The sequence below is a fragment of the Chrysochloris asiatica genome, unplaced genomic scaffold (assembly GCF_000296735.1).
Source record: "Chrysochloris asiatica unplaced genomic scaffold, ChrAsi1.0 scaffold00015, whole genome shotgun sequence".
NCBI classification, from domain to species: domain Eukaryota; kingdom Metazoa; phylum Chordata; class Mammalia; order Afrosoricida; family Chrysochloridae; genus Chrysochloris; species Chrysochloris asiatica.
In genome coordinates, this window is record NW_006408533.1 from 18,710,250 (window position 1) to 18,730,464 (window position 20,215).

Here is a 20,215-nt window from a genome sequence, read left to right on the forward strand (position 1 = left end):
TGAACCTAGATTTATTTATTTTTTTTTTTTGGTTGTTCTTTTGTTTTGTTTTTTTCTCTATGTGACATCTAAAGAAGCATAAAAAACGCTGAACAAGAAAAACCAAACAACAGAAAGTAAAACCACTGCAAGCACCAAGAACGAAACAAAAATGAGCACAGCAAAAAAGATTGTGGCAGCACAAAAGTCAAGAAAATGCACGTGTGATCATGACTGGCCAATCATCAACTGATACAACATCCAAGAAAAACGCTCCAATCACAGCACCTCCACGAAACTGGACGGCAATTGTCATGCAACCGATTCTTAGCCTTGTTACATGACGCCATCATGTCACACTGTGAACTTTGAGTTGATTTGAACTTACGGATGGGGGACTGTTTTCTCCACTCTCATGTGATTACGTGAACTTTATTCCTAGCTCAGCGCGAGACTGTGGTGGATTTGACTGGCCCTGGTTGGGTTGTTGGAATTTGATTGAATGACAAAAGAAGAAAAGATTTATATATATATATTTATATATGTCTAGAGAGAGAGAGAGAGAGAGAGAGAGAGAGGACAAGAGAGTGTGGGTAGGAAGGGGTGGATGAGGCAGGGGCAGGTTGGGTGGGGGAGGAATGGGGGAGGACAGAGGGATCTGGGTTGAGGGTGAAGAAGGGCAAGGAAGAAGTTAAAACAAAATTAAAAGGAAAAATATTTATACAGCACCAGACCACAGCATCAGTCTAAAAGCTCAGATGGAAGAATAGCAGTCAAATCATAAGAGAACTGAAAAGAACTCAAAAGATGGAGGAAGCCAGTAGACAAAGGACATGGGCACATCGATACACACACGTACATACATACACGCACGGTTGTTTATGCAGACACATGATAACGCTGTGAACAGTAGCATAACCTCACACAAGGCCACTAAGGGCATCCATCATGCGTAGGGGAGAGAAGGGGGCATGGGTGGTTTGGTGAGGGGGCCAGAAAAAAATCAAGCAGCCCCTCAAACCACCTTGGCTGGCAAGCAGAGCTCAGGGAGCAAACTCTTTCCTTTTTGTCACCCTTGATTTTTTCTGTCTCGTCCAGGTTCTAAGCTATCCTCCCCAGCTTTCTGTGACTTTGGCCTGTGACTAAGAGTGGGCGACCTGTCAAGGTGGCCCTGACTGGCTGGATAGGTCAGAGTATGGCTAAGGTGATTTGATGCACCTGTGGGATCCATCCGGGAAACACTTGGCTGCCACAGGACAATCTATACTGACAGCAGCTCTTTCTTTCCACCCAGTGGTTCCCACTTTGGCCACCATCCCTAGAGCAGGGTGTCTCCATGCCAGAGTGCCCACTGTGATATCTAATTCTTTCCCTGCCAGTCTGCCTCAACCTTCTTTCCTCCGAACAGTCAGAAAGTCAACATGTTGAGTTTTGAAATTTACAGTTAATAAGAAATGTTTTTGGAATTCTATAAATACACCTTGGCACTAGGGATTTCATTTCACAATCACCTGGCTTCCAGGGCGGCCCATGTGACCACACTGAGGCTGTTTCCCAGCACATGAAGCCCCTAGATAGAAGGCTCTATAGCTCTGACCCATTAAAGGCCCCCACGGAAGGCTGTAGAATCCCCTACAGAGTGGGCAATATAAAAAACACAGGAGAGGTGAGGGTTGTGGCTCTGGAGCTTGTCCCTGCTGTTGTCACTGGTGCTTTGCTGACCTCCTTTCCTGCCTACTCCATCGTTCTCTACCCTGCACCCCTCCAGACTCTGACCACACTAGATGGGTGCTCCATCAATCAAGCATCATCACATATTGGGCTTGGAGTTGTCTTTCCAACCCTTGCCATTTCAGGATCCATTGTCCCTACCCTGGGACTTGGGAGCCCCCACCCTGACCTCCTCCTCATGGCTCTCCATGAATTTATCTCTCACCCCCAACTGTCCATGCAGCAGCAGGGAGATGTGCAGGGCTTCCAATCCGCAGGGCTTTACACTGTGCAGACTTCCAATCTAGGCTTTGTACTCTCCCCTAGGGAAAGTACAAGGAAGGCCCAGGATTTTAAAGTATTACTGTAGGTAAATGGTGAAGTGGCTGGGGGTCGGGGTGGGGGGCAACTCTATTTTGAGCCCCAACCTGCAGTCCCAGAAGCATTCCTCAGCCTCTTCCTCCATAGCCCCCTGCTCTGCCTGCCAAGCCAGGCCGGTTTCTTTGTTCTTCCAACATGAGATTTCCTTCACCCAGACCAGGGTCCACCACATACCCCCCTCCCCCAATCGTGAAATGCCAACCCTGTACCTCCAACCCCACCCAGGATGTCCAATTGCTGGAGTCTCCCTTTAGAGTGGAAGAGGCCTCAGAAAATATGGAAATGTAGAGGCATTAGGCATCAGCTGGGATGGCAGCAACTAAGGAACCCATGGGGGAGCTCCCATCCTTCCCCCTCAGCATCAGTCCTGAGCATCTCACAGTGGACCACTCCTCCCACACCCCCACATGGTATTTCCACCCTGAGCTGGGCTCCTTGTCCCTCTCCCTACTTTTGTCTGCTGCCCTTCAGTATCCAGACCCCTGGCTAGCCACTAGACATCCAAACGTAAACAGCACACAGCACTCCCCTCCAAGCCCAGTCTAAGGGCCTTTTTCACACACACACTCAGTGACATACACAGAGCCAAACAAACTCAGGCTCATTCAGTCTCTAAGGACTCTGCCTGTGGACAGCTGGCTACTCTCTTCAATGGTAGCAGCTGTGGGCCATCCCTCCTGGCCACCCTCTGGTGGAGCCTCAGAGCTCAGCCCCGGACCTATCAGTGAGATCACTGATGAGCAAGGGGGATCTCTAATCCAGTCTGGGAAGCTCCAATGCACTGACCTAATTATTGCTAGGCTGAACTAATCCAGCAGCCAGGTCAGGAGAAACAGTGGGCCTCTGGCCTGAGGCCTCCCAGATTTAAAGCCATAGACTGGTATGGGCCAATCCTTTAGAACCTAGGCCCGTGGTGCTCAGACCAAGCCCAGGGCCCAATAAGGGCAGGACTCAACTCCCATGGGGCATGGTAAAACTGTGCTGACAGTTATCCAACCACAGAACCACAGTGCTGGCAGCTGAGAAGCCCTCCCCGGGCTTGAACAAGCTCAGGGGTTTAACAGATGACTTAGAGGTCAACCTCTAGGCAGGGCAGCAGTGGGTGGCCTGTTCTGCTCTGTGATCCTGGCCGTATTTACGGTTTTGTCCACTCTTTGTTTCCTTCCTCTCAGTTTCCTGGTCAGGCTCTCTTGGAGAAACTCCTGTCTTAGCACACATAACAAGCCCAAGCAGCCAGAGGGGTAGGGGTGAAGAGAAGACAGGATACCCCCTTGCTCCTGGCACCTCTCCACTTCAGGCTGGGGCTATACCCTCAGGCCCTACTCCGAGCCTGCCACAGATGGTCACTAAAGTCTTGTCCTTCCAAGTCCTATGACTGTGACTCAGGCCTCCTGCTCCGTAAACATACGCTTTCCACTGCTTTCTATGAGAACCCCACCCTTTCTGGCAGCCTGAGAACAGTCCTCTCTCACTGCAGCCTCCCAGCCTGCCTTGAGACAACCCCTTATCTCTTCTTAGGACCCACATTCTATGACAGTTCTAATGGTTTTGAAAAGGGAAATGTGAAAGCACCATTGGTGCTTTCACTAACTAGGCCTTGAAATAACTTTATTGTCAGAGTCACATCAGGTTTCTTTTGGGGACTGCCTAGTAGAGTGTTGTTATTGTTGTTAAGTGACGTCAAGTCAGTACAGACTCATAGCGACCCTGTATAGGGTTTCTGAGACTGACCCCAAATTAGTGAACGTCATGCCCCTCTTCAAGCTGACATCTTTGCTCTTCAACACTTGAAAAAGGTCTTGTGCAGCGAATTTGTCTAATGTAATACGTCGTTTGATATCTTGACTGCTGCTTCCATGAGTGTTGATAGATGATTCAAGAAGAATGAAGTCCATGACAATTTCAATCTTTTCTCTGTTGATAAGAATGTTGGTCCAGTGGTGAGGATTTTTGCTTTCTTTACATTGAGATGTAATCCATACCGAAGCCTGTGCTCTTTGATCTTCATCAGGAAATATTTTAAGTCCTCTTCACTTTCAGCAAGCAAGGTTGTACCATCTGCATATCGCAGGATGTTAATGAGTCTTCCTTCAATCCTAATGCCAAGCTTCTCGTATTATTTGCTCAGCATACAGGTTGAATAAGTATGGTGAAAGAATACAACCCTGTAGCACACCTTTCTTAATTTTAAACCATTCAGTGTTCCCATGTTCTGTTCGAATAACTAGTTGCTTCTTGGTCCATGTACAGATTCCTCATGGGCACAATCAAGTGTTGCGGAATACTCGTACTTTGCAATGTTGTCCATAGCTTGTCATGATCCACACAATCGAAAGCCTTTGCGTAGTCAATAAAGCACAGGTAAACATCTTTCTGATATGCTCAAGACTAAGGTGAGCCAGACCCAAGCCATGGTATTTTCAATAACCTCATATGCATGCGAAAGTTGGACGGTGAATAAGGAAGACTGTAGAAGAATGGATGCTTTTGAGTTATTGTGTTGGAGGAGAATATTGAAAGTGCCATGGACTGCCAAAAGAACCAACAGATCTGTGTTGGATGAAGTGCAGCCAGAGTGCTCCTTGGAGGCCAAGATGGCCAAACTTCATCTCTCATACTTTGGACATATTGTCAGGAGGGACCAGTCGCTGGAGAAGGATATCATGTTTGGTAGGGTGCAGGGTCAGAGAAAAAGAGGAAGACCCCCAGCGAGATGAAATGGCAAAGTGGCAGCATCAATGTGCTCAAGCGTGGCAACAATAGTGAGGTTGGCCCAGGATTGGCCAGTGTTTCGTTCTGCTGTGCATAAGGTTGCTATGAATCGGTACTGACTCAATGGCACCTAACAACAATAATGCCCCTCTGGCATTCAGGGCACTGGTGTGGTAAGGGTCAAGATGAGCAGGGGGTTGCATCTGTCATTTTCCTTACATGAGTGGTTAAGAACATGGCTCTTAACCTTACTTACTATCTGATGGGCAAGATACTTAATCTCTGTGTTCCATCTGTAAAATGGGAATAAGAATGCAACCTATGTTCCAGGCTGTTTCTATAAGAACAGTATCTGGTGCCCTGGGAGCACTACGTGAAGGCCTGTTTTTGTTAGTTCTTCTAAGAGGCCTTTGTCTTCTCCAGTGGAAGAACCCACTCTATGTTTGAAGCTACGCCTCTCAACCCCCACTCCAACTGTGACTGACAGCTGGTTTCTACCCTGTGGACTATTTCATACTTAATGTCCCAGATGGCAAACCCTCCTTCCCTTTCATCTAGGAACTTCTTTGACATAAAGGTTCTAACCTTGATTGGGTTTTAGTTGCATGGAGACCTAGGCTGCTAAGGCAGGCTGGATGAATGAGGGACAAAGGGGTGGAGACCTGAGCCAGGAGGGCCTGACGACTTCCTGAACTTCCAGTCTGTCTGTAAGTTGAGCACTGGAAGAGGGGGTGTCAGGCTTGCCCCGCAGGAAGCCACTTTGCTCGGAACACATATCCTGCATGTGTCTTCAATCCTGGGCAGGGCACAGACCAAGCAGGAAAAGGTGACCACTATCAACCCTCCACTACTCTGTGAAGTAGACAGGGTAAGGGATTCCCTGCTCAGGGATGCAGCCCACCCATTTTTATTTTGGGGCAAGGTTCCTGGTGGAATTTTGATGTGGTGTTGTAGGATAAGCGCTGGACTGATAACCACAAGGTTGGCAGTTCAAACCCACCAGCTGCTTCTCCGAAACCCAATACAGCGTCTTGGGAGTCCGAACTGACTGTGAGAAGAACTGTCTTGGAAAAGGCATGGGTAATTGGAGGGGGGAGAGGGACAATTAGGACTCCTAGAGTGGCGTTGTGGGTTAATGAGCTGGATTTAAAAACCAGTTTGAACCTCAAGGTCGGCAGTTCAAGCTCACCAGTTGCTCCTCAGAAACCCTATACATTGTTGCTATGGGTTGGAACCGACTCGACAGCACTTAACAAGAAGAAGGGGGCAAGTACCTAGAAACTGCCTGCCTCTTGGCAAAACAGGGAAGAGAAGAGAGCAGGGAGTCTGGAGAACGCCCCAGCAAGTGACTCCTGTTCTCCTCCGCAGAGACTGTTCCGCCCCCACACGCTCCTGGGCCTGAACTTGCCATCTGCTCACCCCATGGTTTTCTGGCAAACAGTTTTGCCAGTGTAGACCTTGAGGCGCAGGTCCAGGGCTCGCCCTATTTTCTCAGGACAGTTCCCTCATTCCTGATGCTCTCTTCATCCCAAGCCTTAGGTCTCTAGGCCTTGCGACAAGGTGATGGCTATGCCCATTTCAGCAGGGGTGACCTTAGCGGTGCGTCTACCCAAAGGCACGGGGCCAGGAGCAGGTGGAGCCGAGTGCAGCGGGTCCACCGCACAAGCGGAGGCCGGAGGAGACGACGGGTCCGTCTGGTGCCCCTCTCAAGCACCCCCGTCCCCACACCCCGGCCGTCCTCGGTTACCTGTGCGAGTCCTGGTCTCCCCCGGGGGACGCTCCCGCCGGCGCTCAGTACGGGCGATTGGCGTCTTTGGGCCGCTTCAGCTGCACTTTGAGCCTCTTCATGCCGATCTGGAAGCCGTTCATGGCCTGGATGGCGGTCTGCGCGCTGGCCGGGTTGTCGAAGCTCACGAAGCCTGGCGAAACACGAAGGACGAAGGCCTGGGTTTCCACGGGGCCACCCCGGGGCCGCTCCCAGCGGAAAAGGGGGAGGAGGTCGGCAGGGCTGGAGGGCGGGGCCGGGACAGCGGCGGCCCCGCCTCCCTCAAGGCTCCGCCCCGTCATCGACCCGGCCTCCGCGCCCCGCGGGGCCAAGCGCCCGCGCCCCCCTTTAGCCCCCGTGCATGTGACCCCTCCCGGGGCGGGCGTTTCCGAGACCCCGGCTGCCTGGCCATACCTCGCCTTTGGTTAGCGCCACTCGCCAGGGCGCCCACTCCCCCAGGTGAGCGCCCGCGGCGTGGCGGAGCTTGGCGGGGCGCCCACCCCCCCGCCCCGGCCGGCCCCGGCACCTCAGCCCTCTCCTGTGGCTAGGAAAGGGCGGACACACCTGCGGGTGGAGGAGTTTATTGGACACTGTCCTCCCTGACAGGAGGGGGCCTGGCAGCGGGAGGGCACAGGGTGCCGGCCTGGGGAGAGAGAGGAGTGCCAGGGGGACGGAGGGGCGGCACCACCATTGAGAACTTCTCCACCGGCGTTTCGGGCCGCCCCCCTCGCGAGTGCGGCCTGGCCGCCAGGGAGGGCCAACGCCAGAGTCCTCGCCACCCTCCGCCCAGCTCCCGGTCCTCAGCCAGGTTTCTGGATAGACACCGGGGCATCCAGACAGACTCGATTCGCATTAACTCTCCACCTGGCATCCAGGGAGAAGTCCTGGTGATGCAATGGTTAAAGCTCACCCTGCTAACCATAGGTAGGAATCAGAGGAACCTAACAGCCACTCTGCCAGAGGGGAGGGAGAAAGATGTGCGTCCCTAAAGATTTACAGCCTTGGAAAGCCCTATGGAGCGTTATGCGCTATCCTACAGGGTCTTTGTAAGCTGGAAGAGACACGATGGGAGTGGGTTTGGTTTTTGTGCCCAGGGTTTGTTGCCACTGCCCAAGCCCTGGAATAACCAAGCACCAAAAGATGTATCCCTAAAAGCCCCTCAAGACATTTCTAACACTACAAGTCAAGACTAGTATTATTAGAGGTAAAAAATGGCTGAGAGTCATCTGTGTACCAGGGACCACAGAATCGCTTCTCCCAAAAGCTCAAGAGCAGATATAAAACCATCTGTAGCTCCCAGTTACCTTCAGAAACAAGCAGTTCCCACATAAGTATGGGTCATGTCCCAAAATTTAGCTTTTTGGATCTCATCTGCTTACAGAGATACCACTTTACACCAGCATTTCCCAAACTGGCCCAAATTGGTGTGTTCAAGGCACACTGGCAAATACAATGAGGGGGAGGAGGAGCTTAAATAAGTTCTTGGAAAAATGCCATTACCTTTTCATTTATTTTTTCTACAAACTTTTTTTCAATCCCCATATAAAAAACAACCACTTCCCACATTAGTAAGCAAACTTTTATAGCTGTTTAACTTAGTATTTTTGTAAACGTATTTGACTTTAAAAGGTCAGATACTGCAAAATATATGAAACTAAGCTTGGTTAGATCAACGTACATATGTGCTTCAGTTGGAGTGTGTGTCCCCAAATGGCAATGAGATACATAAGGGATAGCGGTCCAACCAGATACTACACAATGTGGAGGCTGCTTTCTCGGCTAATTGTCCATGGTATCTTGGGCCTACCTGTGAATTCTGTTCTCCCAACATCCCTTCCCTTGCTCTCCCTACTGAGTGACTCTTACACCCTTTTTATTACCTCGTCCCCAGACACTGCCTCCACTCAGCCTCATTTCTCATTCTGCCATCTCCTCCCTGCTTTGCTCACATTTGCTCATGCAGCCATCATGGCATCAAAGATGGTGTGTGTGTGTGTGGGGGGGGGGTCATGAAGGTGTACATACACATACATGTATATGTATGCATGTGTGTCTGTACCTGTGTGTGGTGAAATTGGTCAGAGTCCAGTTCAGGCCAACATAGCCAATCTCTATATAAATCTCTGTATCAAAGTCAATAGCAAAGATTTCAGATTATCCACAGTGGAAGATGAGCTGCCAGTCATCCTTTCACCCGGCCCCTCTCATCCCTTCCTGGTCTCTCTGATGAGTCCAGGGCAGATGTCAGATGTATGAATTGTGTTTACATGTGCTGGCGACAAGGTAGCCCAACCATGAGTGGCATGTAGGACCACCTTCTCCTGCTTGTTCATGGGCATCATGGCTTCAATTATACATTGCCACCTGGGCTTGGGGGCTCTCTTTTTGCAGGACACAAGGTGAGAAAATATGGGAGGAGAAGTAAAAAATAAAAGGGGCCAGTCTAGGGAGAGAGGAGGACCCAGAGAAGGAAAAAGTCACCACTAGGCCCAGCCTTTGCAGGGGAGTTTGGGGGCTCAAGGGAACTTCCCTTTCTCCACTAGTTCTGATTGGTAATTGGTGAGCTGTTGGGGCAAGGATATGTTCCACCCTCACAGACTATACCTGTCACCCTCACCCTATCCCTTACACCAGGGGCAAGGCCAATGCACCATCTCCTATCTTTCCAATTTGCAGGACTGTCTTCCTTCTCCCAGAGCCCCCCACCTCTATGTTTGCTCACATTGAGAAAATTCCCACCTCCCAGACCATGATGGGAGAATTGGTGGTCCCAGCCCTCCTGACAGCCCAGCCTTCCTTCTTACACGGAGGAACAATTCAAGTTGCTTATACACTCACATGAACCTCTGTAGGACTGTTTCTGCTTATAACGTTTGAGTGCGGCCTTTAGGGGCTCACTTTAACACAGGACCATTTCTTATGGCAAAAACGACACTTTCTTTTGGGTACAAAGGAGATGATACCACTTTTAGAGACCAAGCTCCTCACAGGTACCATCTGATGTAAATCCTCATGGCAGCCCTAAGGGATGGCTGTGACAGTCCCCATTTCATTAACAAACAAATTGAAGGTCAGAGGGTTGAATGACTTGCCCATGAGTGCTGGAGGTTGCTGGGATAGCTGCAGAAGGCCCAGTAGCCAGAGTAAGAGTGAGAACTCAGGTGGTTTAAGGATTGGCTAAGCTGGACCTGTGCTGGAAGAGCTTTCCTACTTCAAGGTCATAGAAAGTTTGGCACTAGAAATATGTTCAAGAAGAGAGTGCCTGAATTGAGATATAGAAAGAATTTCTTAAAAACTTGGAGGATTTAAATGGACTAATGGCGAGTGTTCCATTCTGTTGTACATAGTATCATTATGAGTCTAAATTGATTCAGTGGCACCTGGTGTGGCGCTGTGGGTTAATGTGCCAGACTGCAAAGCCATTTGAACTGCAAGGTCAGTGGTTCAAGCTCACTAGTCATTCCTCGGAAGCCCTATACAGGGTCGCTATGGGTCGGAACCGATTCGATGGCACTTAACAACAACAATAATAATGGCAAAGGGGGGCAGACTGTAAGGAAATGACTTGGATTAACTGGGTGGCAACCCCACCAGGAATGTCATCAGCCTCCAAATTTGGGAATGCTCACAAGCTGTGGCTGGAACCTGTGTCTGCTCCCTGGGCTCTTAGCAGGTTCCTTCTGATTTGTATATTTGAGGTTTATTTAAAACTAGATGCAACTGATTCCCAGTTTGCTGTTTTGACATATGTAACTGCAAGTTGTAAGGACAAACATCCAACAGTTGTAACCCTGCTTGTTGCTTTTCTTCCCCAAATCTAAAGACAACGGAGCCGTGGAGGCAACTGTGCCAATAAAGTCCCACATGTTTCCTGGGGCAGCTGCTACAAGCCAGAAGGGTCTTGACTACTTTGGGAAACATGATCTGAAAACTCAAGCTCTTCACATTTCTGGAGAGTTGATCTCCAAACTGATATCCCTTTAACATGTGCTTCCTGGTACTTCTATACTTTTTGTACTTTCTCTGTGATCTGGACTCCCAGTTGACACATGTTCCTACTCTTTCTCTTCACAGCCCCCAAATTGGAGGACCAACCTAGAAATACTGAGCTCTAAGAAGCTAATGCACTGGGACTGCACTCTTCAAACCTCGGGGCCTTGTAAGTGACTCTGGTCCTGGAAGGGACTGCCGATGGAGGTGCAGGGAGAAGGGAAGAGGCACCAGAAATGAATGGAGGGGATAGGTGTGAGGGTGAGATCAATTCCAGGAGGAGGTAGAGAGTTGCCACAGTTAGCTACTAAAGCACAAGATGGCCAGTTACATTCAAATATTAGATAAGCAGTGGATCCATTTTTCGGCATAAATATAACCCCAAAATTGAATGGGACAAAATTATATTAAAAAAAAAAAAAAGTATTCCTGGATTATCTGAAATTCAAGTTTAACTGGGCATCAATATTTATCTGGTAAGTATTACTGGACCCTCCCAAGTTCACCCTTCAGAGGAGCATCTATGGAATTCCTGCCTATGGCAATTCATTTTAAATTGCTGAATGACCTCTATCAGCTTGCCCTGGAAATTGTAATAGAAACTGCTCAGTGGCACCCTCCCCCATTTCAAGTGGCACCCAGGGCACCTGCCATACCTTAGATCCGCTTCTGCCTCCCTCTCTCATCTAATTTGTTCTGCCTTCAGGTATATTCCCTGGAAGCTGTGCTTTCATTCTAATACTCTCCATTCAGAAACCTACCGCCACCTTCTGCAGTTTGTTACATCAAATGAAACCTCCTCATCTGATTGGTCAACACCTTCCCCAACTCAGACCCACCCTCACAACTAGTGCCCCTTTTCCCCCAAGCCTTCTGCGCCTGGACTCTTAGCCAGCCCACAAGCCTTTGTCCATTCTGTTCTCCTTGCCGGGAAGTGTCTATTTACATCAATTGGCCTTCCTTAGGACAGCACTACTTGGTGCCTTGTGAATTTCATTGCTGTGGTGTACATGTGATTTTAGCTAATCTCAGACCTTGGCTTGCTGAGGGCAGGGACCAGTCTTTGTCCTGACTCCTCAACAATGCCCATCTTTGGTGGTCTGAGTGGGAAGGAGGGGAACAAAGAGAAGGAGAGAGAGAAGGGGGATGTGGACTGGAAAGAGAGGTGGACAGAGGAGGGGCCATGGGGCAGGTATGGTGGGGGCCTGGCTGGGCTAACTCTGCCACCCCCTGTATCATACTGGGCTCTTTACCCTGGGACTCACTCAGGTCTCTAATTGAAGAGGGGCGGCTGGGAGGGTAGATGTTGTTAGGACATTGCTAACTGCCCAAGGCACTCCGTCTCTCTTTTCATCAGGCCTTTGGACTGGGGTGGTGGTGGGGGGGGAATACCATTTCTTGGTCTGGGACCTGGGAGTTGAGGAGCAGGGTAGGGGTGGCAGGGAAAGCCAAGAAGCAAAAAGAATAGTAGAGGAGAGAAGAGGGTGCGAGAGATGGAGTGTGGAGGCTGGGGGGAAGCACCCTGGAGGGAGTGAGGGACGATGTGAAGGAGCAGGTTAAAAGCAGTTGGACACCGGAACATTGGCGCAAGCACCACCCTGTCCTAGGTGAAGCTAATTGGTTTGTTATCTTTACCCACCAAAGCATTTACTTTGGTTAGTCGCCCGATCCACAAACACTTTCGAGGAGATGACATTACCGAAAGGGAGGAACATCTGCATCAGCTCAGCGTCCCCAAACTCCTGGGGCAGATGGTAGATGAACAGGTTACAGCCCTCGGGCCCTGTGGTGGGGGGAGGGGATGGGCGGGGGAGGAAGGGATGGCAGGGTGGGGAAAGAGAGAGACAGAGGAGAGGTGAGCGAGTTAGGCAGCGGCAGCAGGGAGGGGTGGGGGCAAGGTTAGGAGGGGGAGTCTCATCCAAGATCAGAGGGTGGCCCAGGGAGAGTGGTAGGTGCTGAGCTCTGGTCTCTGCTCTACGCTCAGGCAAGTCCTTGAACCTCTCTGTGCCTCTGTTGTCTGGTCTGCAAAATGGGTCTAGTTTAAGGTTCTGGCAATTGTAGGGCTCCGGGAGCAGAGTTGATTGGAGAACGGGATGAACGTGTCAAGGTTGTGCCAAAGTGTGATCAGCCATGTCCCTAGAGATGAGGTCCTGGGAGGGAGGAGCTGGCAGACCTGGGCGTACCTGCCTGCCAAGCCTCCCTCCTGTCTGGCCCCTGCTTAGGCAGGGGAGGGCAGGGAGCATCACCAGGGCAGCCATATGTCTTGGACCAGCTGAGAGGAGAGGATCACTTCAGCTTCCCAAAGACCCCAGCTTGGACTCTGGATCTGAATCCCTATGAGGTGGCATGTTGGCCACTCCTTCAATGTACTCCCTACTGTGCCTTTCACCTGCGCCCTATCTCCCACTCAGTCCAGCCCAAAAGTTATCCTGCCCCCTATCTCCCTAGGTGTGCAGGGCTAGATGTGCGGGGACGACTTCACAGTAAGGCTCAAAGATTAGCAAGGCACCTATGAGCCTCATTAAATGAAAGGTTCACCCATTTTCTTACAACAGCCTGGCTATTTAAATGCCATGAACTAGGTGTCAGGGTTTGCTAAGCACTTTTATATGTACTGAGTCACTTCTCACATGTACTGAGTCATTCCCACATCACAGAGGAGGAAACTAAGGCCCAGCAAGGTTAAGTCACTGCCCAAAGTCATACATCTGGTAAGGGTTGGAACTAGGATATGAACCCAGGCCCTCTTCCTCCATAATCCTCCTGTGTTCTCTTCTTTCTCTACCTCTCCATCCTTAACTCCCCTGAGTACCTGAGGTCTTTGGACTTCCGAAATTTCCAAATAGCTAAAGATTTACATTTCTCTTTTGACATGGTTAGAATATTCCAGAAATCTTTCCAGGCTTCATTGCCGTCTTACAAAGAGCATGCCGATTATAATGTAACCTTTGAAAGTGACCTGTGGGCATTTCAGTGATAGTTGCCAATCTGTGGTGGACATGGAAATGACAAAGTTGCACTGATTAGAGTTGTGTGTGTGAGCCCGGCTTCTGAACAGAGGCTAGTGGAACCCTAAGCAGGGCCTTCGAAGTGAAGTCTGTAAGATGCCTAGGTGGGTTGCTACTCAGCTTTCATGGCCAGAACCGGGGAGGCTGCCAGACAACCAAGCTCTAGAGCAGGGGCTCAGCTGCAATGCTTTCTCTTCTTCCCTGCCCCTCACTCCATCTGTCTCCACTCCTGGAGGCTCACAATCTACAGCACACACTCCTCTGACCACCAAAGCTTGCCCTACCCCATCTGCCCACCCTTACAGATGTGCCACACCCTCCCTGAACAGCTGTCTCCCAGGTACTCTGCCAGTTGACGACGCAAGTGTGCTCCTGTACCCATTCCGGAAGTGCCCTAGGTTGGATCCCCCTGCTCCAATGGCCTTCCTTTCACCCACTTTCTGCCATCATGCCATGCCCTCACTGGCTGTTTGTTCTGTGAATGTGCTCCTTGATGGTGCCAGATAGATGGGAGTCTCCTAGAGGCAGAAACCAGCTTTTTGGCCCAATTGAAGTTCTACTTCCTGCCAGAGGCCTACCAGAGACCCTTCTTATCCCCTCTTGGAAGCACTCTGGCCTCCCTTCTGGTGCTCCCTGAGTCTGCTCTGGGGCTTTTATTCCTTTATGTCTGGAGAGGTTTTCTCTCCACTCACACTGGCAAAGGGTGTTTCCCTTTTCCTATCTGTCTTCCCACTTACGCCCAACCGCAATCTTCAGGGCTTCCCGACTACTCTACCCCATCCTGACACCTGCCTAGAGTTCAGGTCCTCACTCCAAGTTCAAGTTCTACAATCTCCTTTTCATGGATGCTATCTGTTCTCTCTCCTCTAGCCCCTTGTCCTTCACCAGTAAGCACACCTTATCTTCCTCTGGCCACTCCCAATCCCTTACTGCATTCCCTCATTCACAGATTCTAGAACACACAGATAGTGTGACTGGCAGGGCTATAGCGATCATCTGGTCCAGCCCATCCATCTGAGAAATGGTGAAACAAGAATTTCAGAGACAGAAAGTGACTACACCACACAGCAGCCCTGGCAGAGCCAAGACGAGTCATCCTGAGGGTAACCCAAGGGGCAGACAACTTTGGGAGATGCCGATAAGAAAGTCCTCCCCAGCATCCAATGTGGCCTTGTATGTCACTGGCTTTACATGAGCTGGCAAGGACCATGATGTAGAGACAAACTGCTAGCATAGCTGAAGTATCCAGCCTTCTCTCTCCTCCCTTCCTCCTACAACACTTCTAGACATGGCCTGAACTTGACTCCAGCTGACTTCCCCCCACCTAGCAGTCTGTCTCCCCTCCTTACAGGCTCACTGCATGTTTTGCAGCAGCCATGCCTTTGGTCTTGCTACTTTTCCTCCCGAGAATGTCTATGTGCCAAGTCTATGTGCTGGAGATCTCCTGATCCTCGGAGGCCCAACAAAGCCTTCACCAACAACCCAGAGTACACATCCTGGCACTTGTTTGCAGTGTGGTTCTGTAGCTGTCTGGGTTCACATCCTACCTCGCCACTCCCTGCTCTCCTAGGGTGGTTCAGCCTATTAGGAGGAATGGAAATATTAAGGGGGAGAGCACCCCAAGGAGAGACTGAGTCTTCCGGAGCAGGAAATGCAGGGGAGAAGATGTTAAAAGGGATTCATAGTCAGACACCTGGGGGCAGTGCAGATGCAACCGGGCCAGCACTAGGGGCTATTGTGCTTGTCAGTCAGGGCGGCATTGGCTGTGTGTGCGCGTGCGCCTGTGTATTGGGGGTTTACAGAAACCTGAGCCAAGAGATCAAAGTGCTGCAGGGAACTGACCACAGGATGAGGGTGGGTCAACTGGAATCCAGCGGGTGCTCAGTAGTAGGGCATTTAGGCCCAGCTCTCTGTGACTCTGATCTGACATATATGAGGCTTGTGGAGGAGAAGCACCCAGGTGGGTTCCTGTAGCACAGTTTGCCAGGGTCTGGGGAGATCTGATGGTATAGGCCTTAAGAGCTGCTGAATGCATGCAAACTAGAGGGCTGTATCCATGTGCCACTGTGCTGGTGGTTGTTAGGTGCTATCAAGTTAACTCATAGTGACCCTATGCACAACAAAACACTGCCTGGTCCTGTGCCAACCTCACAATCATTGCTAGGCTTGAGCCCACTGTTGCAGCCACCATGCCAATCCATCTTGTTGAGGGTCTTCCTCTTTTTCACTGACCCTCCACTTTACCAAGCATGATGTCCTTCTTCAGGGACCCTCCTGATAACATGTCTGAAGTATGAGAGATGATATCTCGCCATTCTTGCTTCTAAGAAGCATTCTGGCTGTACTTCTTCCAATACAAATTTGCATGTTCTTCTGGCAATCCATGGTACTTTTAATATTCTTATTCAACACTGTAACTCAAATGCATCAGTTCATCTACAGTCTTTCATATTCATTGTCCAATTTTCACATGCCTATGAGGCTATCGAAAATGCCATGGCTGGGTCAGGCACACCTTAGTCTTCAAACCAATATATCTGGTCCTTAACACTTTCAAGAGTATTCTGCAGCAGATTTGTCTAATGCAATCTGTTGTTAGATTTTCTTGACTGATGATTCCATGAGTGTTGATGGTTGATTCGAGTAAAATGGAATCTTTGACAACCTCAATCTTTTCTCCATTTATTATATGTTATTTATGATCCAGTTGTGAGGATTTTGTTTCCTTTATATTGAGGTGGAATCCATACTGAAGGCTGTAGTCTTTGATCTTCATCAGTAAGTACTTTAAGTCCTCGTAGCTTTCAGCAAGCAAGGTTGTAACATTTGCATATCACAGTTTGTTAATGAATCCTTCCTCCATCCTACTTCATAAAATCCAGTTTACTTGACTGTGTGCTCAGCATACATATTGAATAAGTATGGTGAAAGAATACAGCCCTGGCACACTCCTTTCCTGAGTTTAAGCCATTCAATGTCCCCTTATTTGGTTGGAATGACTGTCTCTTGCTCTATGTACAAGTTCCTCATGAGCACAATTAAGTGTTCTGGAATACCTCATTCTAGCAATGTTATCCATAGCTTGTCAACATCCATACAGTCAAAATCCTTTGCATAGTCAATAAAGCATAAGTAAACATCTTCCTGGTATTCTCTGCTTTTAGCCAAGATCCATCTGACATCAGCAATGATATCACTCGGTCCATGTCTTCTTCTGAATCCAACTTGAATCTCTTGCAGTTCCCTGTAGATGTACTGTTGCAGCCATTTTTGAATTACCTTCAGCAAAATTTTACTGACATGTGATATCAGTGATATTGTTCTATGAATTCTGCATTCAACTGGGTGAACCCTCTTTTGGATGGGCACAAATATGGATCTCTTCCAGTTGCTTGGCCAGGTAGCTGTCTCTTATATTTTTTGCCATAAATGAGTGAGCACCTCCAGAGCTGCATCAGTTTGTTAAAAGATTTCAATTTGTATTCCATCAATTCCTGGAGCCTAGTTTTTTGCCAATGCCTTCAGTGCACTTGGACTTCTTCCATCAGTACCCTCAGTTCCTTATCATGTGCTACCTCTTGAAATGGTTGAAGATTGACCTTTATTTATTTATTTTTGGTACAGTGACTCTGTATTTCTTTCATCTTGTCTTAATGCTTTCTGCATCATTCAATATTTTGTTCATAGACTTCTTCAATATTGCAAAGCAAGACTTGAATTTTTTATCTCCCTCTTTCATCTTGAGAATTGCTGGATGTGTTCTTCCCTTTTGGTTTTCTAACTCCAGGTCTTTGCACATTAAAGCGTCATACTTGACTTTGTCTTCTTGAACTGTCCTTGGAAATGTTCTGCTCAGTTCTTTTACTTCCTCATTTCTTCCACTTGATTTAGCAAGTTTCAGAGTTTCTTCTGACATCCATTTTGGTATTTTCTGTCTTTGTAATGACTTTTTGCTTTTTTTCTATATGATGTTGATATCATCCCACAGTCTTCTGTTCTTTGGTCATTAGTGACTATTGCCATCAATCTGTTCTTGAGAAGGTGTCTAAATTTAGGTGGGATATGTTCAAGGTCATATTTTGGCTCTCATGAGGTTGTTTTAATTTTCTTAAGCTTCAGCCTGAACTTGCATATTAACAATTGATGGGCTGTTCCACAGTTGACCCTGGCCTTGTTTTGGTTGATATGATATTGAGCTATTCTACTGCCTCTTCCCACAGATGTAGTCTTTTTGATTTCTGTGTATTTCATCTGGTGAGGTCCATGTATATAGTTTTTATGTTGTTTTCAAAAGGTATTTGCAATAAATAAGTCATTGGTTTTACAAAATTCTATCACATGATCTCCAGCATCATTTCTATCACCAAGTCCATATTTTCCAACCACTGATCCTTCCTCTTTGTTTCTAACCTTTGTATTCCAATCATTAGTAATTATTAATACACATTGATTATATATTTGATCAATTTCAGACAAAAAAAATGTCGGTAGAATTCTTTAACTTCATCATCATTGGCTTTAGTGGTTGGTGCATAAATTTGAGTAATAGTGGTATTAATTGGTCTTCCTTGCAGGCATATGGATATTATCCTATCACAGGCAGCATTGTACTCAAGATAAATCTTGAAATGTTCTTTTTGCTGATGACTGTGATACCATTCCTCTTGAATTTGTTATTCCTGGCATAGTAAACCATATAATTGTCAGATTCAAAATGGCTAATACCAGTCATGGGGACCTCTAGGCTCTGGAGTGTGAGAACACTGGGGTCAGGGTCTCTATGACATCCCTTCCATCTCAAGACCCTCTGGTATGTCTGCCTTACCCACACCAGGAACTTTCCGGGAATTGCTGCTTCCACTGGAGCCTACACCAGGAGCACTGTCATGCTCTCAGCTCTGCCTGCTCCCAGAGTCCTCTCTGGGAACTCCAGTGGTCTCTCCTGCTCACCTGAGAGGACAGTCTCCTGGTAGGATGAACTATAATCCTACCTTCTCCTCCAGCCATGAGCATGCTTACCTCTCCTCTTTCTCTCCCATGGCCAAATCCTAACCATCACCCCACCTCCCCCAGGGCCCCACCTCCTGACCACACTTTTGTGCACCTTTCCCTTCTTGAAGCCCACAACCATCAGAACCAGTACCACAAATCCACTGCATTCTCCAAGTCTCGTCTCTCTCCCAGTTATGGGATCAGCTCCCTGGACAATTGAGTGGGAGGGTGGAGGGTCGAGCTTCGAGTAAAAAACCCAAGAGTGAACCTCTCTCTTTTCCATAGAAACTTCCCGGGGCAGGGAGAAGGCCACCACTGGTAAACACATGCCTAACTTGGTTCCAGGGTTGGTTCTGTTCCAAGTCTGGTTGAAGGCCTTGTTCAGGAAGGAGCACACACAGCCATTCTTAAGGCTATGATTTTAACAGGCTGAGAGATCGGTATTCATGCTCTGTGTCCTCTACCAGTGATAAATGATGGAGAGTGGGGCCAGATGTCACCTTGTGGCCCCGGGCTCTGTATCTGGGCCCTCACCCTTGGGCTGTCTACTGCTCTGGTTCAAAGAGCCACCTACAAGAAGAGTGTCTCTGTGCTGGGCCAGAGAGTCTCAGCACACAACCTTCTTAAACACAACACATACATGGTCACCTTCCAACCGAAGTGCCTGAGTTGAAGGCCAGGCGAGCAGCCTTTTGGGGGGATGGGGGCAGGGAGGGCCAGCAGCCCCAGTTGGAAGACTCACCTTCTCTCTGCTGCTGCGGGATCATTGGAGGTGGCTGAGGAAAGGCCTGGCTTATCTGACCATAGGCAGCAGGGTAGGCGGCTGCTGGAGAGCCAAAGACAAGAGGCAAGATCGACACATGGTGACAGTGACACGGAGAGAGGCAGGAAGAAAGAGAGAACTTTCAGTGTGGGGCAGTGAGAACAGACCAGACAAAAGTGCATTTCAGTACAGCCACCTGAGATAAAGCCAGCCTCTCTGTCTTCTGTACTAATGAAGGAGAAGCGACAGAGTGAAAGATTAAGGGAGTGTGCACCTGAATGTGCATGTTAGGGGAGAGGTGAGTTTAATCAGAAACACGTGTAGGTGGGTAATCCACAATGACAGATAATCAAAATCATCAGCGTGCTCTGGACAAGATCACTGCAAAAGACTTGTCCCCTTCTCTGGGTCATGCTGACTTGGATTGTGCTGATGTGGGGGGTGGAAGCCACCCAAGAAGTGGACTTGGATTCTGGGAAGCCTGCAGGGGCTGGTCCCTGAAATAGAGGACCAAGTTGAACAAACCTGATATATGTATTTAATTGAAAAGGGCTAGAGATGGGACCTAACAACAACAACAGAGATGGGACATGAATGACCAGCCCCCTCCCCAGCCTGACCTAGCTCCCAAATGAGCAGGGCCTCAGGTCAGAGCTAGGGGGATTGGGCAGCTGAGGTCACTTTCCTTTGGATCCTGGCTCCACCCCAAGGCCCCATGTTGACAGGCAGTCCTATGCGTATCACTGCTGGCCCTTCCACTGCAGGGGGCTCGTTGGGTGAGGATTACTCTGGTGTGGTTGCCCAGCCCAGGGTGTGAGCTTATTGAAAGCCTACCTTGGGTTCACTACAGTGGCTGTCCCCTCCCATTCAGTGACCAGGGCTGTTGTGCTCTGCCTCCTCACCTCCCCCTCTCCC

General features: G+C 48.9%; 1 protein-coding gene across 13 annotated transcripts in view; it reads right to left on the reverse strand.

Moving 5' to 3' along the window:
- Positions 1-20,215, reverse strand: part of CELF4 (CUGBP, Elav-like family member 4) — a 357,363-nt gene that overhangs the window by 2,368 nt on the left and 334,780 nt on the right. For 4 of the 13 annotated variants that reach the window (XM_006835096.1, XM_006835090.1, XM_006835089.1 and 1 more), the window contains exons 10-12: positions 19,280-19,363; positions 12,237-12,320; positions 6,574-6,701 (exon numbers count right to left, since the gene is read on the reverse strand). In XM_006835096.1, the coding sequence (XP_006835159.1) occupies positions 6,574-6,701; positions 12,237-12,320; positions 19,280-19,363 (296 nt within the window). Of the gene's footprint in view, positions 1-6,529; positions 6,702-12,176; positions 12,321-19,279; positions 19,364-20,215 lie in introns of those variants that run through there. The other 9 variants (XM_006835091.1, XM_006835087.1, XM_006835085.1 and 6 more) reach the window with 6 other exon arrangements.